The sequence below is a fragment of the Tachypleus tridentatus genome, chromosome 13 (assembly GCF_004210375.1).
Source record: "Tachypleus tridentatus isolate NWPU-2018 chromosome 13, ASM421037v1, whole genome shotgun sequence".
NCBI classification, from domain to species: Eukaryota; Metazoa; Arthropoda; class Merostomata; order Xiphosura; family Limulidae; genus Tachypleus; species Tachypleus tridentatus.
Window position 1 is genome coordinate 177,010,577 of NC_134837.1, and position 25,145 is coordinate 177,035,721.

The 25,145-nt window shown below is 31.5% G+C and overlaps 1 protein-coding gene across 1 annotated transcript in view; it reads left to right on the plus strand.

Annotated features, from left to right (window-relative positions):
• Acadvl (Acyl-CoA dehydrogenase very long chain) overlaps positions 1-25,145 on the plus strand; it is a 50,202-nt gene that overhangs the window by 891 nt on the left and 24,166 nt on the right. The window contains exons 2-4 of the mRNA XM_076483304.1: positions 5,951-6,035; positions 15,757-15,829; positions 21,025-21,089. Of these exons, the coding sequence (XP_076339419.1) occupies positions 5,951-6,035; positions 15,757-15,829; positions 21,025-21,089 (223 nt within the window). The remainder of the gene's footprint in view (positions 1-5,950; positions 6,036-15,756; positions 15,830-21,024; positions 21,090-25,145) is intronic.

A 25,145-nucleotide genomic window follows, 5' to 3' on the forward strand; every position in this document is an offset into this window, starting at 1 on the left:
TTTATACTAGTTTCTTTTTGATTTTAGACTGCTATCATACGTTTTTAGTTTTATGGTATTAGTATTAGACTAATTAACACTTTGTACCTTTTATTTTTGATTTAGCTGTAGTGTAAAACCAATTCTGTTTTAATTTAACTAATAAATGATATGACATGAGATAAATTAGCCTTGTGTTATTGTACATGAAACTTTTAAGAGAAAAAACAACAAACATTTGACTGGTCCAGGATATGCAGTGATACCTATTCATTTTAACAATGGGATATCCTTACCATGTGTACCGTTAAAGTTGTACTATTTCTTGTCTTATGTCTGTGGAGAGAAAGGCTAGCATGTTCACATATCATTGGTTCCTTTATTAAAATTTAATTTATTGTAAAGTGCTGGCTTCAGTTATGTTGATTATAACTCATTACATAAGTCAGTTACCCTGTTACAGAACTAAAACAGTCTTAACTGAAGCCCAGCTTGTTCTTTACACATTCTATACTAGTGTTCTTTCATCCTGTTGTCTTCAGAATACAGCAGGAATACATTGGAGGCATCTATCCTGTTGATCCCCCAAGATAACTTTGTAGTAAACTTCAGTAAGATTTTCTCTTAAAAAAATAAAGTTAAGAATTTTTAGCCAGTCCTTGTAAGATAACCCATTCACAAACTCTGCTACCTCAGTTGTAAATCTGAGGGTTTATGACATTTAAAAATCAGGTTTAAGTACTCAAGGTTGGCACAGAACAGATAACATACTGTGTGGCTCTATGATTAATAACAAATAAACAAACCATCTGCAGATTCATTCTTAGCAAACCCAGTATGGCTTGGTGATTAGGATGCTCAACTCATAATCTGAGAGTTGTGAGTTTGAATCCTCATGATACTGAATCTGCTTGCTCTTTCATCTTTGGGGATGTTATAATGTGACAATCAATTCTGCTATTTATTGGTAAAAGAGTAGTACAAGAGTTGGCAGTGGGTAGTGACAACTAGCTGCTTTCCCTGTAGTCTTGCACTGCTAAATTAGGGACAGCTAGTGCTGATAGCCCATGTTTAACTTTGTGCAAACGTAAAATAAACAAACAAACAAACAGATATTCTTAAGAGTCTTCCTCTGACCCATTTTCAACATGGTAGTATCTTTTCTTATGTAAGGATGCCAAGAGTGTGTTCTCTGCGAGTCTTAACTAATGATTTGTTTAGGTATAATTACCTTTTACAATTTGTAATCAGTATTTCTATAATATGGCCAGTGTGGTTTTCTTAGCTACACTGTGGCTTAAGTTGTAAAAAAAGCAGGCCTAATGACTGATTAATCTAGAAATTGTACTTTCAGTAAATGAGTAACAAGTGTAGTTTATAGCAACTCATTTTAGTGAAATAATTCAGGTCTAGATACAGACACTAATGATTTCATTGCATCATAAAGTATAAAATATCCATACAGGATAATATATTCTTATGTGATGTAACAAGTTCTATATATACAATGTTCACAGCATGTTCCAGAATTTTTTGGAAATTACTTGCTTTTTTTAATGTAGAATACTATAAAGTAATCCAGAGGAAAAGCTATTTTCATACCTGCATTTGGAAAGTGCTGTGTAATAACATATGTGGAATGTTTTAGAAGCTTCTATGCAGTGAACAGTATTTGGAAAGAGAAAAAAAATCCTATACATTTCCATTATATTGTGTACTATGTTTACTAGTATGAATCAAGATGTTTCTGAGGCAGACTTGTTGCATATATGAAGACAGCATAGTAGAATCAGTAGTAGTTCATTAGTTAGTAGTGTGATAGTGAGAAACTGATAACAAAGTCAGGTATTACCCAATTTAGCAGGTGTGTTCATTAATACATTAGTCAAGAAACTGACTGTCATAGTGTTGTTTGTTGTGATGAAGAATTATGCATCAGCTAGTACTGATATGTTGGTATTTCCCTACTGATCTATGTAGTACATTTTCAGAAAAAAGTTTGATCATCTAAGTATGCTAAGTCCTTGCCTATTCTGTCATCTCAATAACAAGTAACATTCTCAAAAAGTTACCATTTTAGTTAGGCACTACTTTTTTTTAGTAAATTCATGTAATGGTTATTTCATGTCATGTTTTACTAACTGATTTATTAAACCCAATCATCATATTCTCTATAATCACTCTCTAAACAGAAGTAACACTGATTAGCCTATAATTTTCAAGGCATATCTTATCAGTTACTTTAAAAATAGCAGTAACAATAGCAACTATCTAATCCTCAGGTACTTGCTAACATACCTATTGTCTTATCAAAAATGAGAAAAGATTTTAATATCTTATCTTTGACTTACATTTAATCCTCTCTTGTACTGTATCTAATATTGGTCTCTGAATATTTCAACTAATCATCAATGGATAAAATCTACCTGGTCAGATAAATTACAGTATTCCCTGTAGAATGCTTATTACTCAGTGTCAATAACAGTACAGCTAAGAAGTCTGAATTCAGATGTATAAATAAGCAAAATTCTTTTCGTATTAAGAATTATTAATTGATGATGTAGCTTAGGATTTTGATAAATCCAAGGTCCCTGTACATCTCCTAGGAAGAGGATAATTTATTATTCTGGTTTTCTTTATATATTTTATTCAATGGAGCTATGACTCATTTTAAGCCTTGTCCAGATTGGAGTTTTATGGGCATTCAATTTATATATAATATGTAAAGTTAAAGTTAATCTTGTTATTATAATCATACATCCTCAAGGTGGGTGTCATGTCTTTTTTATCTATTAATGATATGCTTAATATTAGCTGTAGAACCACAAATTATTCTTTGAAACACTCTAGTTTCTCAGTAAATTTTCCTGCTGTGTGTTGGCCTCTTATCTTGTTTGTTATAATGCTTCTTATCACACTCAATAGCTTTGTTTTCACTGAGTATATATGATTATACGAATTACGATTTCTTGGTTTTCATTGAGAACAGAAATGAGTTGTATCAGAAATAACTTTATTAAATCCTGAAACATATAAATACACAAACATACATATAAATATTTCTCACACATAATATATATACATGTCACTCTTGCATAATCTTACTCTCTTAATCTTTGTTGAATATAATAATACTGTTTGTTCTATGGTATTAGGCCTTAGAAAATCTTGGGAAATAGCTCATATGTAATGGGATGAAGTTTGAAGTTATCTTTCCTTAAACATCCAAACTCTTTCTACAGTTTATTATTATATTTACAACATTTCAAGATGGATAAATATTATGCTGTGGTAACTGTTTGATAAAAAGGACTTATTCTATAATTGCTTTCTTTTTGTTATTTGTGTGTATATTTACAATATAAAATCTAATTTTCAATTCATGTTTAAATACTGCACTGCAAGCCTTTAATGATGAACATTTTTGTACTTGAAAATAATTTTCATGTTATAGAAAATAATACTTTGTTAAAAACTTTACTTTGGGATAGAATATGTTTTTACGTAAGAAGCTGTTACGTGACAGATGTATCAAACAAGTAATGGTCATGTAAGTTTGAAAGTCAGGTATAATAAATTTGTTTTAATAGTCTGGATAAAGACTTTACAAAAATATTTGCTGGTCTGAGTACTTGTTGAAATACTTGTCTAACGGCATGATTATTTTGTTGGAAACTTCAGTGGGGCTAATTACATTCTTTCATCATAATTTTTTGTTAGTTTTTAAGTCATCTATTCAAATCTATTATTTGCTTTGTTCTATGTATATTCTTATGATAAATGAAATAATCAACACTAAATATTAGATTGAGGAATAATTCGTGTGCGTTTTTAAATACTTTCATTCAAGCATTATATGCAAGACTATACAATACTTCAATGCATGAACACATTACACCCAAAACATTTATTATGATACTTTATTTCATGTAATACCTAGGTATATAGTATGCATTGTTTTAAACGAAATTGCAAGAAATTAAATGCGAAAAGCAGATGGTGTCAAAAATGCTCGATTTTGTCCACTTGACATTCCATTTAATGAGCTGAAAATGAAAGCAAAAATTAAAGACATATGAAAATCAAACACACCATCTATTAGAGCAAAAAATTATCTACCAAATGACATGAAATATTTTGCGAAAGCGTTTCATTTATGAATATATTTTTTTAACTTGAAAAAATGCTCACAAATTATTCCTCAACCCAATACATACATGGTCATGCTACTGCATATAAGTAACTGATACTTGACTGGTATAATAGATGTACTGTAAACTTGGCTTCAGTGTTGTAGATATATCAGTTTGGCAAAGATTATAAGTACCTGTGTCTTGACCTGGCACAGAGACCTTTAATTTATTAAATTTAACATTATTTTTCTTTATGTTCATAATGTTTAACCATAGTTTTTATATTTTATTTGGTTGGCTACTCTAGTTAAAGATGAATTTTTGTTCCAGATACTACTTGATAGTAAGCTTGTATAATGTGTTTATAAAATACATAAAGAAGCTTTGGATTACAGTAAATTTGACAAGTATGCTTTGATGTGTTAAGTTACTGTATATTGCATTTTAAATAGTCAGTATTTATATTGTTTTGCTTTAGAACTCACTATACAAGTGGAAATACACAAGTGTCAAGATGAGATAACAGGGTTATCTATTAGGTAGCTGTGTTTTTTTTCAAGTATGTATGTATGTGCTTTACATGTACATGATTCAGGAATGTGTGTGAAGGTTAGATTAGTACAACTTCACACTCAACAAGAAAACATGAAAAATTGAATGGTACAAGGTAACATATCTTTTGTTCATGGCACTGTCATGTAAAATTATAGTATCTTTAATAGACATTTGTTTTATCAAAAGGTTCTTACAGTACGATTCCTTGTAACTATATCACTTTTTTTCACAGTAATACTTTGATAAAATACGTATCTTACCAGTATATAGGTCATGCATTACAAATGGATGTAAGGTATTGCATTATTCAGTTGTAGCATGTAGATGTCATTAAAGAATAACTTTTAAGTTCTAAGTCTCTGTATGTTAATTTTCAGTACTATGCCACCATACTTTGTAGTGATTAACGTTAATTGTAATATGACAAGCTGGATCACACTGCCACTTTAATATCACACGCACGCACGAACACACACTTCAAGTCTTACAAGAAGAAATAATGTAACATTTAACAAGTCAATTAGCTTGTGGAATCTGTTATTGTGTAAAAACAGTACCTCAAACATACATGATAACCTGGAGGAAGTAAATTATGAAAATGTGTTTAAGAAACAACATTATGGTTTATATGGGCACTTGATTTGGTTCACTAATACTTTAAACTTCAACATCTGATACAAAAGAAAATATGCACTTAACTTAGAAAACTTAATCTATAATACCTGCCAATTTTCATAGTCAGTCTTATATTTCACAAAATAGTTCCAATTAACATTTTCTACTTTTAACTCGTATTCTGAAACATAAAATGTTCATGTAAGAATTAAAACATAAAAATTATGGCTAGAAAATACAGAGAATTCCCCCTGCAGTGCAGAAGGCAAAAACATTTAGATTAAAGAAATGCACAAAAATAAGTTAAAGTTTTGTCTGTTTGGTTTCTTTGGTGACATTCTTTATATGAATTTGAACTGAAGTATTAAGGATTTGACAATGTATGATATATACTGTATACAAGTTTCTGAAGCAGTTTCATGCTGACACAGTATTGTAATTACAGATAGTGCATATATACTTATTGAAGGTCTGATTAAAAGTTTTATTCCAGTAATTGTTTGTTATAAATAATTTCTGTGATTTTAATACTAATTCTGTGTGCTCAGGTCACTGTAAGCATTAAAGACTTGCACTGTACTTGTAGTATTTATGTTTTAGAGGCAGTACTACTGCACTCTAATAATGAGAAATAAACTGCCAGCTCTATGTATTTATCTTCATTCCAGAGCATATGCCACATCAGCAGCTCAACCAGCACTAAAATCATCAGCAGAAAATGCCCGTGAAACCAAGAAAGAAAGAAAAGCTGTTGTAAGTTTGTAAAAAAAAAAAAAGACAACAATAATAAATCAAGAATTAAAGACCTTTATGAAAGCATCTTGTCTTCATTTTTTTTTTTCCTCATCAAAACAAGTTCTCTTCTGTTTGTGTGTGTGGCACAGTTTTTATTACCTACTTTTATAAATCTAGCTAAAACTAAATGTACACATTCAATATCTTTAGTGTTCACTTTTTGTGTTTCATTTTATTATGTATTTCAAATTACTGTGGTTTTAAGATTACTGTGTTCAGAAGTATTATTACATTCACAAAGTGTGGAATTCAGAGTTTGGATGTTATTTTTATTTGTTAATAGTTTGGTTTTGGTTTTAAGAAATGATGGCATTGTTTTTATTTTAGGTGTATGTATTGTTAAAATATTCTTGTTTAGTGTCAATGTGCCATTATAAAGGTGTTTCTTTCAGGAAATTATTAGTTTCATTTCTTTGTGCATAACTAATTCACATACAATGACTTGCCTATAGCTGTTTCTTTCTTTTTGCAGCACATGGTTGACTGAGCCTACATCTTGTTTTCCCCTTGGAATGGATTTCTGTACATGGTGAGGGGACCTCCCAGGGAAGGTTCTTTCAAATCACTTCCTCTTGGATCTAAACACTCACCCACATGTTTGCTGTGCATGGTGGTTGAAGGGTTCTTGAATTCTTGTAGGTGGGCAGCCTTGGTGTGGTTCCCCTTGGGTCATTAGGTTGGTCCACTTGGGCTAGGATCAACCAAGTACCATTGTTGGATGTTCTTAATGGGTGTTATAGACGTCATATCTGATGCTGGTGTGTGGGTATAGTGTTCACAAAATCCTGGCATTACTGTAGTGTCCTTGTTTAGCATTGTAGTGTATCCCCTTATTGGGGTCCATGGTGGGTGGGGTCAGTGGGCATAGAAATATTTCTTTTTTTATGGATCCCCTCAAAAAGAACTTAAATAAAATAGTGAAAAAAGTTTTCTTTGTTCAGAAATGACAGGCTGTGTGATGAATGAGTGCATGGAGGGGTGGCATTATTGGTTGATCAGCATGTGCCCACCTTGTCTTTGCCACTTGACACACACTTGGAGGCTATAGCCATCTGTGTTTCCTTGGGTCATACTATCACTGTTTGTTCTTTCTACCTGGAGAAACCTGTGATCAGTCAGACCTTGATGCTCTCATTTTAATCCTGGGGGACTTTAATAGACATCATCTCCTCTGGAGAAGTGCCAATATTGATAGGGAGGGGTCACTCTGTAGAGTGTATGCTCTCTGATCATTACTTTTCTCTTTTCAATACTGGTTCTTCTACTTATTTTCATGCACCTAGTCAGTCCTTTACTGCTATTGATCTCTCAATTTGCTCCCCTTCACTATTCTCCCATTTTTCATGGAGGGTTGACATTAATCCATGAGGCAGTGACCATTTTCTTATAATTTTGAGAGAGACTGGTCATGGTCGATGCCACCCGACCTGCATGCCCCTGTTGAAGCTGAATCAAGCTTACTGGCTCTCTTTCACTGCTCTCGCAGAACTTGATTCTGCCATCATCTATAAGTCATCAACAGACTGTATGGCAGCAGTAACTGACTGTATTATACAAGCAGCTGCTCAATGTATTCCTTAAACCTCGACACATTTTCCACGATATCCTCGTCTGTGGTGGAATCCTTCCTGCCACATGGCATGGAAAGCTCAAAAACAGGCATGGCATACTTTTCATAGATATCCCACACTCTTGCACCACATTGCTTTTCAGCAAGCATCTGCTTGGTGGATAAGATGTCAAAGCCAGAAGGAATCTTGGATTAAGTTCACAACCAGCATATCTTCTACCACCAGTTACAAAGTCATATGGGACAAGATTTGAAAGGGCAATACAATTTTGTCTCCCTCTCGATCTTGCTCTCTGATGGCAGGGAAGTAGCTGATACTTGAAGCATTGCTGATACTCTAGGGGAAAGCTTTTAACGGGTATCTAACACTTCTGCTTCTTCCTCCACCCTCTTAGCCATTAAAACTCAGGCAGAATGATCACCACTTTCCTTTCAAGCTGATTTTCTCTATAACTATAATCGTCCATTTACACTAGTGGAACTTAAACTGGCACTTCATCGGCTGGACTTGATAATGTACAAAACGAAATGTTGCGCCATCTATCTCCTGCTTCTCTTGCTATTCTTCTAATTGTTTTTAACTGGTTCTGGTAAAAGAATATTTTTCTTGATGCTTGGTATCAGGCTATTGTCCTATCTTTCTCTAAACCTGGGAAGGATCCCAAGATTCCTTCATACTATCATCCAGTTGTTTTGACAAGCTGTCTCTGTAAGGAAAAAGGATGGATAGTGCTCGTCTTGTTTAGTTCCTTGAATCAAACAACCTCCTCTTGTCCACCAAGTGTAGGTTTTCACAACAGCATTCCACTGTGGACAACCTAATTCAACTTGAAACGTCAATCAGAAAAGCCTTTCTCAAATGACATTTTGTATCAATATTCTTTGACGTTGAGAAGAGTTATGATTCAACATGGAGGTATGGCATTTTGAGAGGCCTCCATATATATGGGTTATATGGCCATTTGCTCATTTTTATTAACATTGTTTTTAATAGACAGGAGATTCCAAGTTTGTGTGGGTTTGACATTTTCCCGTTCTTTTGGAGTCCCTCAGGGCTGTGTTTTGAGTGTCACACTTTTCAGTATAAAGATTAATGCCATCACTGAACAACTCCCTCTCATTGTTGCAAATGGGCTTTTTGTCAACGACTTTTACATCTCATGTCAGTTGTCGTACGACATACATTGAACGGCAGCTACAGACTGCTCTCAATCATTTACTGAAGTGGACCACAGCAAATGACTCTAACTTCTTCATCTAAAACCATTTGCATACACTTTTGACACCAACAGGGTATTCACCCTGATCCTGAACTTCATTTTGGTGAAGTTGTGCTCGCTGTGTTCCCTGAGACAAAGTTCTTGGAACTTGTCTTTGACTATAAGCTGACCTTTATACTACACATCAAGCAGCTATGGGTCAAATGTACAAGAGTACTGAACATCCTCCATGTCCTGTCTTCCACCACTTGGGGAGTGGATCAGTGTTCTATGCTAAAGATACATGGTACTCTTATTTGATTGAAACTCGAATATGGATCACTGGTCTATGGCTCTGCCAGATCCTCGGCCTTAAAGATGCTGGACTCCATTCATCATCAAGAACTGCACTGGGGTTTCTGCACTTTCCCTGTTTAGAGCTTATACATAGAGTCTCATGAACCTTCTTTGCACCTCTGCTGTTTGCAACTGTCTTTACTATATGCTTTGAAACTTCTTTCTTTACCAAAGCATCCCACCTTGGTGAGCCATAGTTTTTCAGAATAGATGATCTGCTATTGCTCCTTTTGGATTTCATATCCAGGCACAGTTAGATGAATTGGGTCAGTCCTTGGATAACACTGCTGTATCCACTGGTCAGCCCATCCTACTATGGCTTATAAAAGTCCCCAAATGTGACTTATCTTTAAGTCATCTGAGAAAAGCAGATACTCCCAACTAGAAATACAGTCTGTTATTTGCTGAACATCTTTATAACCATCCTTCCATTTCTATTTATACAGATGGTTTGATATCAGGTGACTGTGTGGGTTCTGCCATGGCTTGTTGTGGTTTAAGATGGTTTTGTGCAGAATCCCTTCTTCAGCTTCTGTGTTCACTGCTAAACTGTATGCCATTTCTCTTGTCTTGGATCACATAGAAGCTAGTCAGTACTCAAATTGCACTATTTATACTGACTCGCTTAGTACTCTACTGGCCATGGAATTGCTTCACGTTAGTTCACACCCTGTTTTTACTGATATTCAAAACCAATTGGCCCATTTCTCTTTAACATTTAATTCTATCCAGTTCTTCTATATATCGGGTCATATTGGTATTTGTGGGAATGAGCTTGCTGACACTAGCTAAATCTATCTGCTCAAGCATTATCACTGTTGTGCCTGTTCCATACATGGACTATGGTCTTGTTTTCAAGACTCGGCTCCGTACCAGTTGCTAGTCAACTTGGAGTGAGCAACATGAAAACAAGCTTTTCCAAATAAAACCCTATATTGGACTTTGACTGTCTTGCTTTCATTAGAATTAGAAAGAGGAACTTGTTCTAACTAGACATTGGTCATAGTTTTTTAACTTGTTGTTTTCTTTTATCTGGGACTGATACACCAATGTGTTGTCTGTGTAACACTCAGGTCACAATAAGCCATATTTTACTGTCTTGCCATTGTTATGATTCTCTCCGATAGCACCATTTTAAACATGTTCTGTCCCAAGGTTTATCCATAATGTTGGAGTGTGTTATTGGTGATGGTGACACTTTTCACCTTGGAAATGTTCTTAATTTTTTAAAGGCCATTAATCTTTTAAATGCTATTCAAGTTTTTAATATATACATTAGACCTTTTTTTAATATGATTTCCTTTTAAGAATGAAAGTCTGTCTGGTTCAATTTGAAATTAAAAAATGTCCATAATGTCAAATAACTTGAAACCAGGACTGGAAAGGCTAACTTCAAGCATCTAACTCTGCTGCTTGAATTACCCATTAGTCATCCTGATGAGTTATAATAAAAATTTTGCTACATGTCTTATAAAACTTTTATTACTTTCTTTTTGAAAATGGCCATAATGTCAAGTAACTCGGAACCAGAACTGGAAAGGCCAACTTCAGGTGACTGACGGTGGCTTTTGTACTTACCTGTTAGTCTTCGTGGCGAGTTATGATAATTACCATTATGCTACAGAAAGTCCTTTACAACTTGTATTACTGTAGTTTTTCTCTTACCACTGTAGACTAGATGTAAACATTGGTTTTATGTTATTTATGTTTTCATTAAACTTTGTTTTGTTTTACCTTAATTTCCTTTTATGAATTTTACTAAATTTACTTTAACTCTTTACTGGATGTTTGCCACAGATTGCCTAGCTACTTTATGCCATAAAACACCAAACCAACCAACCAACATTTGTTTTTGTTCGCCCTTTTATAACTATATCCAGAATTTTGTTCATCAGAAGATGATTCATTATAATAATATTTCTCCTACTGTCATTATCTTCATTATCTTTTCTGATGTGTTTATGATTCATTAATAAATATTTGTACTTTCTATGAAAAATATTAAAGCCATTTACAGTATATTTACACTCAATTACTTAGTTCATTATTTCATATCTGATAATGCTAGTGTTGCATTGTATGTGTGTGTATGTATATATATATATATATATATACTTTCTGTAATTTTCAATTTTTGGGGTTTAGCCTGTGATTTCATAATGTTTTTAGTGATTTTTTTGTTATTGTTTTATTGAGTGCTATGTTTCAGAGTTCTATGGAATTTCTTGTTACATTATTCTCTCTACAATAGTTGATTGATGAACATTCAGATTGCTGATTAGATAATCTTCATTCATTCTTTTTCCTTTCTTTTTACTTTCTTTTCACTTTTTTGTAATATAATTTTAGAATTCTGTTTATCAATGATTGCACTCAAGTCTACCAGGCTGCAGTTAGGCTTTAACATTTTCAGTTTTCAGTTTGGTCTAGTTTCCCTTGGGTGGTAAACCTTAGTCTGTATTTTGTTTAAGTTTTCTCTTCCCAACGTTAGGTTTTTTTTGTTTTTTTCTTACTGGTTACTGAGATGTTGAAGAATCACTGTCTTTTTTATTTAATGGTATAATTTTTGTTTCATGTTCCCATTTGTTTTGATATGTGTGTATGCATAGTGTATTTATTACTATAACCTCTTATGTATGCCAGCTAGGTGTGATTTGTTCCATTGATTTATCATTCTAATTTTTTATAAAACCTAGCTTTAAGCTGTATCATGAAATATTACTTTAAACAAATAAATAAGATTTTGCTTATAGTATAATGTTCAGAAAACTTACCACATTTAAATTGTATTTATTTGATTTGAAATGTAATTTTAAACAAATCTTTAGTGAAAGTTTCTACTCTCTCCTTTTTTTCCTCTCTCAGACTTGAAGGGTGTTAATATTTTTGTGACATATGAATTACTATCCTCGTGTAAACAAACATATTTATACTATCCATTTTAATTTTGATATTTTTTTATGTCTGTTTGAAATATAATTTTTCTTTCAATTGAAACATCATGCATTTGTGCACAATATCCTGTTTGTTTTGTTTTATGTTTACAGATTCTTTTTGCTCTAAATTTGAGACAAAACCTAGTGTTGGTTCTTAAACATCCTTAATGTGAGACATGCTTGTTTCTTCTTGGTTTTGTCATTTCTAGGGTATACTTGGTTAAGGATGTTTTGTTATGCTGCATGAATCTTTCTTCATCTTTCATACTGGTTCAGTTGCTACTTTTCTGTATATATTTTAACAGAGTTGAATTTGAGTATGTTATGTTAAAATGATTTAGTAGCCTTATCATATCATTATAGTTCATGTCACCATGTTTGAATATTTTTTATCTCATGACTGTGCATCCTTAAAGTGGCCCTGCAGCATAGTTTCCATTGCAAAAGGTTCACTTATAGGACGAACACATCCAAGGCACACAGCTGCTTCCTGCATACTTTCCATAATCCATATAGAATATGAATGCCTGTTTCAACAATCTTATTGCACATAAATCTATAGGTACTGCTTCTGGTGACTTGAGTGGTACACTTTCCTTTATGGAATAGCACGAGTACCTGTTTCAATTTCTTGTTGCTTGATGTACGTGAGAGTTGGAAGCAGCTTGTGTATACATATCTTGTATCACCTTTCCAGAGGACATCTTTCTTGATTATGCTGCATACTGTCATTTAGGTCTACTATTGACTATTTGTTATTGAATTTTCACCTGTTACAAAATGGCACTGTTTGCTTCTCATTTTTAGTGTCTTGAGTTATTACAAGGACTTTTCTGGGTTGTCTTGAATGCCCCAGGATAATCCATATTCCTTTGTTTCCAGTGTAATTAAGTATCAGGAATGTTTTCATATTGTAAAGTCTAAACCATGAATTTTTACACACATTTTTGTTCTGAGTATATGAGTAGTTTGCATTTTTTAATGTAAATTTCTTATGTTGTTGTTGTATAACCTTACCAACTGTGATGAATTTTCAGTGGTATCACACTACCTACAAAACACTGTACAATGTCAGAATGTAGTTCTGATACATGCTAATCCTCCATGGCTTTATCTGAATTGTGGTTGTCATATAACTTGCCAATTTGCATATTTAAAATAATTTTAATGTAGTGTATGAACTCTCTTTGTATCTTTCTTTTTGTCTGGGCTGAGTTTTCTCCTTAACAAGCTGTTTTAAATGTCTTAAGATACAAAACATGATTAAAATTACTGCAAACATTTTGGCTAAACAATTTTCATTTATAGTCATAAAATAACACAATATCATGTGCAGCAGTTTAAAAGTTACTAACAAAATCATGGTCAGTGGAACAAACTATTGAAAGATTTGAAACAAGAGAAAACACCATGAGACTAAAGGAAACATAAATGTGTAAAAAGCAGTTTCTATAATTTCAAGTCTTCTGATAATTTTTTGCACTGTCCATAGTTTTTGCATTAATTTTATTTATATCTTTTATTTTTTTACATCATATGTCTCATAGAACCCTTTCCTTCTTGGTATCATCTTTTGTCTTTGACATGATTCTGTCTTTTCTCTTAGAAATAAATTATGATTTTTATTTCAGGTTTATCTCATACTTCCTTGTTCCTATTTGTATTCTCCCTTCCCTCACAGGTTGTGATGCTGTGTACTCTGGATTGCTCTGTTTGGTTTTCTCTCTTTCATCTTTAATGTTCATTTCTTTTGTGTAGGATGTACAGTCATCCTCACTGGGACCTATCTTTTACTGATTCATCATTTTATTCTTTTACCCAGTTTGTTTATTTCTCTGGAACAAGGCTTGAGTTGCGTAAAGTTACCAAACGCAGCTCAGTTTCACAGTCCTTATAATATATACCTTTCCAAAGGATCTTGTTTAGAAAAGCTTGCTAAAAGTCAATAACAATCTTTTATTGCAATTTTTGGATGATATCATAAAGTGTGTTGATACAGAAAAGTAACTTGTGTTGTAAGGTAGGCCTACAAACAATTTGGTGAGATTATGATAACTTTAAGTTTATGTATGTTTTTGAACATTCTGCAGCAGGAATGGTTTTCCAGTTTGCTCCCCCTCAACTCAGTATTGTAAATAATAATGGAAACACACAATTTATACAAGAAAAGGAATTGCAAACTTTGGCTAATTGCAAATAAACTCATAAGCCCAATGTATTATAAGAGAAATACACAACAGAAATATGAGTAAGTTGTACAATGTATCAACATTTTGTATATACTTTAATTAAACAGATCTCTTCACCTTATTTTTGTGCTATCATAAATTATCAATGCATGATTGTAAAATACTATTCCAAATGACCTATGTTACTCTTTGCCATCAGTGAAGCTATTTGCTTACTATTTAATGTTCTCAATGTCATAAGAAGCTCATAAAACTGTAATAGTATTCTAAAAAGATGCTGCATCGGGCCTAAGTCATGGTTGGAAGTGTTCTTTTTTATTGATTGGTATCATTTTGCCACTACCTATGTTGCTGGTCATTTCCTGTCAAAGTTTTCCTCATCAAGCTTTAAGTGTTATTTACATGCTTAAAGAATATTAAATACAAAAGACTCCTTTTATGTGCTTATCAGCTGGAGTGAGGTTTTATTTTTTTGTATCTTTACTTGTATTGAAATAGTTAATGCATTTTTCCTTTTGGCTGTGAAACTTGCATGTATTACATGTTTCTGTTGTGTGCTGGTATTAACCCAGAATATCTATCTGAGTTGTAGCTTTGAGGTTCTTTTATGATCCTTCATGTCTGATGTATTTTGTAAGCTATCAGATATGTTTTGTAATGAGACTAATGTAATTAGAGAGTTTATTACAGCTGTTTTTCCATATCACCAACCATAGGTGAGGTAGCCCTGGTACCTTCTAACTTTATTTTGTCAATAACCATACTTTAAGGAACCTGTAGACAGTTTATAATGATAAGTAATACCAGCTTTTGAGTTTTCAGTGAATCATTTCATCACCTTTTGAGAAGAACATGTAGCCTTTTGTTTAGTTGGGTAGGCACTCCAGTTGTAATGAATATCAAATTGACTTGCCTCTAGGTGTACCTGTACTACATTTATCTGTAATCCTTGGCCTAAGCTAGACCTAAGAAGTTGGATGTACTAGTTTCACTCTGAATATGTTTACATAGAGGAAGAGTCTCACAAAAACATTTACTGTCAATAGTATTTTGGCTATTATATCAAAATGATGGATGATGTGACAGAATATACTTGTAGGTTCAGCATGACATAAAATATGTTGAAGAAGTTTACTCACACTTGTTTTAATTTTGAAAATATTAATGTATTGTGTCTGTACTCATTGATAATAAACAGTTATTTTCTTCTGTTGAAATAATCAGTTTCTCTTGTGGTTTTTTAGTTGTCTTTTAGAGCTGTTTTGGTTACTTTACTGTTGCATAAGAAAAACAAATTGTACTAAGTTTATGACAACAAAAAGATGCATATTACTTGAAAATTGAAACTGTATATAAATTTTTACATTGCTGTGAAATTATTGTATTATATTAACACTTCTAGTATTTCATCAGTTTTTGTTTTTAAAGGTGACCAACTCGTTTGTTATGAACTTGTTCAATGGCCAGGTAAAATCTGAGCAGGTATTTCCTTTTCCTGAGGGTAAGTTGTTGATTTTACATGAAAGAAATTATATACAGGGTGAGCCAAAAGTAGGTGGACAGCATTTGGAATAGGTTTATGTATCGGTTATATTAATGTAATTGTATATTATAACTATGTTGCAACTATATTATTTGTGTTATATAATTACAATTTTATAATTACATTTGTTTTAATTTAATCTGTTTTCTTTTTTTTTAGATTGTTAATAGAACCCATAATGTCAAATACTTTAAATACAGATAAAAGAATATGAGTGTTAAAAGAGTATTGGAAATCTCAAAATACTGAAACCGTAAGGAGAAAGTGGGTTGAAACATTTGATACTCCAGCTCCAAAAAAGACAAACCATTTACCGTATCCGTGACAAATTCGACGTCACTGGCTCAATCCTTAATGCTGCTAAAACTGGTCGACCCAAAACAGTCTGTACAGAGAATAATAAGCAACGTGTTGCCGATGCATTTGTTCAAAGTCCAAACAAATCCACCAGAAGAGCTTCTATGGAATTGAACATACCACAAACCTCTATTAGGCGAATTATAACGCAAATTGGGTTGAAACCCTATCGACCACAACTAATTCATGGCTTATTTTCATTTTATTTTCATTAATATAATTGTCTTATTACATATAGTTGTACGTATACGTGATCTCTAAATAAATGTTTTTTTACTGTCCACCTACTTTTGGCTCACCCTGTATATATACTCAAGTTCAGTGATTAAAGTAATACACAGAATATTATTTTATAATTTTAGACATTTATCACACACACAGGTAGTGTAATTTGTACCGAGAATTTATACATTCCTTTATCATAAATTAATCCTTATTCACTTCATTTTTTACATCTGTAATAATTACTTTTGGCTCTTGAATATTTTTTAGCTTTGTGTTAAAGAAGTGAGACATAACAGTAGTCCTGTTTAGTGCTTTTTAGTGATATACTCTTTCGTTTCTTGCAGCTTATCTCATGAAACTTTATCTCATTTTACAGTATTTATTTTTTTCTAAACATGGAAACTTTTTTTCTCCATTTGTAATCTGTCTAGTGACACATGGGAATACTTCTTTGATGTTATTTTCTTAATTGGCTTTCCTTATTATTTTGTTTATTTAATGAATTTACTGCCCTCTATTTGCAAAAAACTGTGCTACTGTCTTACATTCTTTGTCAGATAAGTGACCCCAAATATTCCTAGGAATTGATTACACTTCCTGTTAATTTTCTTTGGATTCATTTTGAATTTTTTTTTGGGTAAACAGATAAGAACTGATAAGAGAAATATTGGAAGTTAAGCAGTTGAAAATTATATACATCTTTGTGTTTCATATTGTATTTACCACAGTAGAAGATTTATACTGTATCACATAATAGAATTAGGGTTTTACTAATTGAGTTGGTATTTATTTATCAATGGCAAGGCTAATAATTCATTAGAGAGACAGTTATATTGTTTGTAACTATATTCAACAGTATAATGTGTATGTGCTCTTTTAGGTTGTAATTGTTGTAATTAATATACTTCTGGTACATCTACAGTGTAAGTCCATTAGCCATATAAAATTATATTTCTTCTGCAAGGTTCCTTTGTATCTCATTTAACTGAATGGTTAAAAAAAAATAATTCAACTATCAGATGGTTAAAGCATAATTTCTTGTTATTATGATTTTCTAAATTTTAAATTGGATATAATTGTTGATTTTTTTATATTAATATCTATCTAATATATATTTAAATAACGAGCTACCCTATTTCATTGTCAGTGTTTTTAAAATGCTTTACAATATTGTATGTAAAATAATATTTAAAATATTCAGTGGGATATAACTTCTGCAAAATTTCCATAATGATGGAAGAACAATTTTTATCCTTCTTATTTATATTACTATGAAAGTAATATATATCTGCCAATTGTATTGAAAGTTTATATATTTCTTTGTTGTGTAAGTTAATCTTTATTCCACCCCATTTTTATTTGCAGTCATACCAGAAACAGTAACAATATATTGCTGTATTTTGATTGATTGGAAAATAATAGAAACATATATACATGTTTGTTCTTAAAGCAATATGAATTTCTATCTTTATAGGAGTTGTTATTTGGGCAAAACACGAAAACCATTTTTGGTGGATTATATTAAGTAATTACTTTATAGAATGTGAAATATTTTTTATTTGCATCCTTCTTTGTGATAAGAAATTATTTTATACTCATCATTGGATAAAATAAATGTATATAGCCATCCTCAGGGACTGAAACCACAATAATTAATTCAAACATAATTTTCCATATATTTTTTGCCCATAAGTTCTTTGAATTAAAAATCTACCTTTTATGAACCAGGTACCCATCATTATATGAATATATGGCAGAACAGCATTTCTTCTATTTTAATCTTGCTATAGAAATATTAATAACAAATCATCTGTGACAGCCAGGAAAAATAAATTATTTATAGAAATAAAACCTAAGAAATTTTACATTTTTGTTTCTGGAATATTTTTTTGAGAAGAGACAAATATTCACTCTTTGATAAATTTAAATTACTGTTTGACTGTTTTTAAAATACGATAGAGTATTTTTAATCTTAAAAGAATATAATTCAATTTTCCCCTTGATGTTATTTCTTTTTGGATTTTATTTTTACAATGTTTTCAGCCAAGTTAAGTCATCAAAGACTGTAATAAAATAATTTTTGACAAAAAATAGTTACTTCTTTTAGAATAAAAAAAACAATAAGGAGGTTAAAAGTAGGTTACTGATTTACTTTTTAAAAACATAACACCATTGTTGTTTTTCTTTGTGGATACAGAAATTCACATCATCATGACCATCCAGGGTTTTGTGCTCAACACTGTTCTGATATATGATCTGTTAGAAAGTACCTCTATTGAATCTGTCATATATTACACAGTTTAAGATATTTATGCTAAACATTTTTTTATGTTATATTAACTTCCAAATAGTACAAGCTATGTACTTAGAACAAATATTTTTCATTTTACACAAAAATATTGTGTATTTGTTATTATTATTTGTTGTTAAATTTTTTTTTTACAATGAATTCAGCTATTTTTAATTAATATCACACCACTCCTACTATTACTATGCCCATAAGAAAAATAAATATTTTTCATTTGAAAAACAAATTTCTGTTCTGATAGTTCCCAGTTTGTTTAGCCAAATGTGAACAAAAGGTATACACATACCTTTTCTTTCCATTGATTTATTTCATTATTTTTTTCATGCTCTAAATAGCTTTCAGACATCTAAGTATTATACAGATACAACTAAAATAAAAGGTAAATTATTGAAGACTTTATTTCACAATTATCGTTAATAATTGTGAAATAAAGTCTTCAATAATTACTTTTATTTTAGTTGTATCTGTTTTTAAATGTATTTGTGTGCTTTGTTTTTACATTATTTGTTGTTTACACTCTACACATGCATTAAAAATAAAGTTTAAAAAATAGAATTTGTATTAAGACACAAATTCAACACTACTCAGTTCATTTTTGACAGTATGCACAATCATTCACTTATTATTAGATAATTTTGTGAATTTTTTAGCTATTACTAATTTTTCTTTCACTGATACACAAACTGTTCTTAAATTTTGCTTACATGCTTTTCATATAGAAGTCTGACATGGCCAGGTGGTTAGGGTGCTCGACCTGTAATGTGAGAGTTGCAGGTTCTGGTCCCTGTCCCACCAAACATAGTCACTATTTTACCCATGAGGAAATTATAATGTAACAGTCCATCTTGCTATTCATTGCTAAAAGAGTTGGCAGTGGGTGCTGATGACTAGCAGCCTTCCCTCTTTTTTTTACTGCTAAAATAGGGATGGCTAACATAAGTAGCCCTGATTTGGCTTTGCGTGAAATTCAAAACAAACCAAACCTTTCATATAGGTTCTCCATAAAAAGGTTTAGAATTTTATCTTTGGTGTCAATTTTTATTGTATAACCTCAATAATGTAGTTTTTTTCATGCTTTTCTGGTATTTTTCCTTGATAGAATTCTAGACCTAACTCTAAAATGAAAAAAGTTTGTTTGTTTTTTGATTTTTGCACAAAGCTACATGAGGGCTATCTGCATGTAAAACAAAGTAATATTTGTATTTGTCTTTTGAAAATCTGATTCCCAACGTTAGGGGTGATTTTAGTATTTTTTTATATTTGTTTTCTGATTTACTTATTATTTTTGCTTTCTTATTTCTATAAATAATGATTAACAGTTTCTTTTTTTTATTTCTCAGTTGTCTTAAAAGGTTTTTTTTAATTTATTTTATTTTCACTAACAGTTTTTCAGCATTTTAACTGGTAACATTGTAATGGTTTTACTGTATGCTTACTTTATCACCAATATCTGCTTTTTGTCTTTTTACTTTCAACATTATATCTCTGAACTTTTCCCTAATTTTCAAATTCATTGATAATTCCGTCAAGTGTTTTAAATATTTGTATTCTAAACTTTTATATGCACGTATTTTGATCCTTCTTATGTTGAGCTTCTAACCTTCAAGTTTACAAAGTTCTTCCACATGGTGCTATGGTTTTGGTAATTTCTTTGTTTTTAGTAAAAACCCTTATTGATCCACTTTCATTGACTTATGAAGTAGTTATAAAATCAGTGTATCTGGTTTGGTGGGATGTAGCTGAGACAGGACAGTTTGCTTTTACATACAGTTAGGAGAATTTTCAGAGTTAGTGAATGGCAATTTTTTTTTGTGTTTAGTTACATGTGTAAATAGCATTTCAGAGACTTTTGTCATGCCATCCAGCCTTTGATTTTGAATTTTAAGTGGACAAATTAAGAGGAATGTGATAAAAACAAAATTAGTACCTGCAATTTACATTATTTTTGTTACAAGTTTTAGGCCTGTTGTTTTTAATGCATTATAGGCTTTTGGCATTTAAACCACAAGTTTTCTGTGTGTGTGTTTTGAATAATCTCTAGTTTCCCATTGTCCAATTAACCATCAGAATTACTTTTGAGTTTGAGAATTTAGAAAGTACTTCTTGAACCTAATCCAGTGTTTTCAGATTAGCTTAAACTTTCTGGTTGGCTATAACTATGAGTTTTTGTAATAGATCATCATTATCTCAAAATAAAACTTTTTTTGTTTGTTTTTCATTTTTCTGAAAAATTGAATAAACGATTGTGTAATAACTGTTTCAGTTCTTAATCATGAGCAACAAGAGACTCTTCAAATGTTAACTGATCCAACTGCCAAGTTCTTTGAGGTAAATTTTAATATTTAGAGTTGAGAGTATTTTGTGTAAAAAATTAATTTAATATAACCAATATATAAAATGTTCAGATAAAAGTGTAAAATGTATGCACACAGTGCAGTATTTATTAGGAAAAATACTTCAAAATTTCTTCAAGGTTTTACTTGTATAAATAGGTAATTTACTGGCTTTAGATCTTTGTTGCATGCCCTCCTTTAACATGTTTCTGAAAACATTTAGTTTTGTCTCACTTGTAATGGGTTTACTATTATATATTTATTTTAATATCAGTGTTTGTTTTAGTTAATTATGTATTTAGAAATTTATGTAATTTATAGTGTTAAATGTATATTGCAAAATTTCTGCCTATTCACTAAACTTGTAGAAGATTCTTGATTTTAAGAATCAAAATATGTTTGAAAAAAGCATTAGTGTATCATCAATACTTTTGTCTTAGCTGAAATTTTCAGAAACACTTCTCTCAAGCTTATAAAAGGTAACAAATGCAATATGAAGACACTGTATATATTGTTTACTACAGTTGGTATATTATAAACTTTGGAAGCTATAATTGTGATTTAATGCATATTAACTGGGAAACTGCAGGTATTTGAAATATTACAATTTTTTTTAACTTTCGTGGATTAATATTGGACTTTAGGATTTCAACAGAAACATTAAATAACTTTAGTGAAAAACTGGTGTGATTAGTGAAAACCTAGCTAGTTACCTTTTAAGTGAACTGTACTGGTATCAACTTGAAAATAATTTGCTCATCATGAATAGTCAATGAAATGTTCAATTCCAGACCAGATAGAAGATTCAACATTATTTGTAAGCTTTGTAAAACTTTTCTATATAAATCATTATTTGTAATACCTGCTATTATAAATTGTATTACTGTTTGTATATTAAAATATATTTGTGTTAAGAAGGAAAATTGCATGTTAATTTTGTTGGCAAATATTGTAAATTTTGTATATTTCTATGTTTAATTAACTTCTAAATTAAGATTAAAATTTAACTCAGTTTTATACTATTTTAAACTGTAATATATAACATTATAAATTGGAGGTTTGTCTTGAGAGAAATTATAATACATAACACACTTTACTACTTTTGTTTCTGTTTTAGACTAAAGCTTTGCATGAAACATTTAACACTTGCTGAATATTTAAAAAAAAAGTGTTATGGGTAATTAATTTTTCACTATTTTGTATCAAGATACAAAAATTAATTTATACATTATTTTACATGCATTTCCTGATCAGGTGTGCTCTCTTCCAGATCCACACTAGCTACCAGTAGTGTTAAATAAGACTATCTTGTGTTCTTTACATGTGGTAAAAATTTATAGCACAAAGACAACTACACTACTGGGTCATCACTCATGGACTGTTAAGGGGATTCTGCCCATCCCTGTTGACCCCTCAATTGAATAAATCAGGATCAATTTGATTTTCAGAATAAGGTATTTGGTTCACCAATTGTACTGTTTCTAGAACATCATTTCTCAAAACTCCCTAACATAACTATAACCCCTATTTTCTCAGTAGAGCATGGGAGTCCTTACTACTTTGTTTCCAGTCACTGGAGAGGCTAACAGAGGTTTATTTGTACTGAATGATGCTTGAATTCATTATTCAACTTGCAGAAATGATGGCAAGCCTGGGTGTCCTTCTACTAATAACCTGGATGGTTTACCCAGATGTAGTAGGAGCTGCCTAATAATCCCAATTCAGTGTTGATTTTTCACTCTCTGGTTGAGTGGAGTGTGGCCCTTCTTTTGGAGCTTCTCTTCATTTTAGTGATTATAGAAGTGAGTCCTTCACTTCTTGTAATTTCACATGCACAGCATCAATTCCTATATAACAGGTTGAACTTAATTTGTTCTACATCTTTTTCATAATTTTGGGGGCAGGAGGTGTTGCCTTGCCTCCCAAGTTGAGGAGTTAGGATTTTAGTTTGTAATCCCAAACTGGGTAATCTCTGTTTCTTCAGCTTGAGTGAGGCATGGCAGGTCCTGTATTCTAAGTTTGATTTGATGGTTCTTCAGCTAGGGTGTGAAGGTTTGTCTACTTTTGTGTTATTTGCCTTCTCTTCATAATTCTGGTGGTTCAATATGCAACATTCTGTAACTACTACACCTTGGATTTAGATTTGGTTCCACAACCTTATACAGTAAAACCTGTCTAAGGCAAAATCGCACGGGACTGAGTAAGATTTCCGGCTTCAACAGTGAACATGCATTTCTTTAATTATATATAATTTTTGAGTGGAATGTTATACTTGCTTGACTCAAGGGAAGTAAGACATTTGTGAATATAGTTATTACACTGTTTATGCTATATTTATTAGAATAAGAACAAAAATAGACATTCAAAATATACACAAGTACATAAAATCTTAATCAGATTTATTTGAAGAAAATGTCCAATTTCAACTGTTTTTTTTTTTTTTAATGGGCTTTCTCATGCAGTTAAAATAGAATGCCAATTCTATGGCCTTTTCATGAAATTCATTTCCCCCTTCATTTTTGCATACAATTTGAGAGCATTAATATAACTTAACACTTGCAATGAAGGAAGAATTTCTATTTCCTCACTATCTTTTCCATTTTGTTCATCTTCTGAATCTCTCACACCGTTACCATCTCGTGATTCTATTATAGATTTTAAATCAATTTCATCAGTTTCTGTTAAAACATTTTTGTCAATGTTCGCAATACTTTCAGTGTTGACAGAATCATCTGCATCAGTCTTGTCAATCAGAGTTTGGATTTCACTAGAATTATCATAACAAACAATTAAACAATCTCTGCCATTATTAAAAATAAATCCTCAGTTTTCTGTATTTCAATTTTATACACTGTATAATTCCATTATCTAGTGGCTGTAGAACTGATGTTGTACATGGAGGTAGAAAGACTAAACAAATATTTGAAATTTGAACTTTTGGGTGATAAGTTGCATTATCTAGATAAAGTAGAATACTCCTATTTTCTCGTTCCATTATTTTGTTTAATTTGTTCAAAAATTCCTTGAATATAGCACTTGTCATCCATGCTTTATTATTCACTTTCCATTTTACAGGAAGTTGATTCTTCCTTAAATTTTTGAAATAGTGCAGATTTTTACTTTTACCTATTACCCATGGTTTCTGTAGTTTTCCATCAGCAAATGTGACCAAAAGTACAATCAATCATTCTTTTGAATAGCGACCTCTGGAACAATGATGGCAGAAAAAAGAACAGAATATATTTAACCAATACTTACTGTAACAAGATGTCTGAGACCTTATTAATATTTAAGCAAATTATTAATTAAATAACAAATTAATATTTAATCAAAAACATTTTTTCTGCCTTACTCGGGTTCTAATCCTACTTGTTGATAGATGAGGTAGGTGAAAGATAGTTTCCCATCTGCTTTACACAGGTTCTGCCATATAGAGGGCCTTTTATAAGAGAAATCTTAAGATAATGCTGCAAAATATTTATTTCTGGCTTGTACAGATTTTTGCCCTATGCAGTTTCCAGCTTCGACAGGTTTTACTGTATTTCCATTTAGATGTGGGACCTTGACAGAGATACTTTATTTGTGAATTTTATCTTCACCACACCAGTCCCTCCACCTTTTAAGTAAAGTGTGAGGGGAGGTGTGTTTCAGAAGTTGACATTGTCTGATATCAAAATTGTACTTCTGATAATACTTACACATACCTCCTTTCATTGTCTACTGCCTTCTTCTCCATGAAATGGCACGTTTTGGGTTTGCTACTACCTTTTAATATGGTGTGTATTTCTTCATGACATTTGGCAGTCTTTCAGTAAACATTACAAATCTTTCACATACTTTTTGAGTAAAGTATTTTTAAATAAAGATTTGTCTATGAATATATTGAGTAATTGTTTTGAACAGTCTGTGTTCCAAGTAATTTAAATGTTAAGAAGAAGAATACTTCATCTTGAAAATCATAATTTTCATTTATGTAATCTCTAAAACATCCTAAATACCTTTCAAATGTTTATTTTCAGTAAAACTTTAAATTTTATCTGTTATTTTCTCT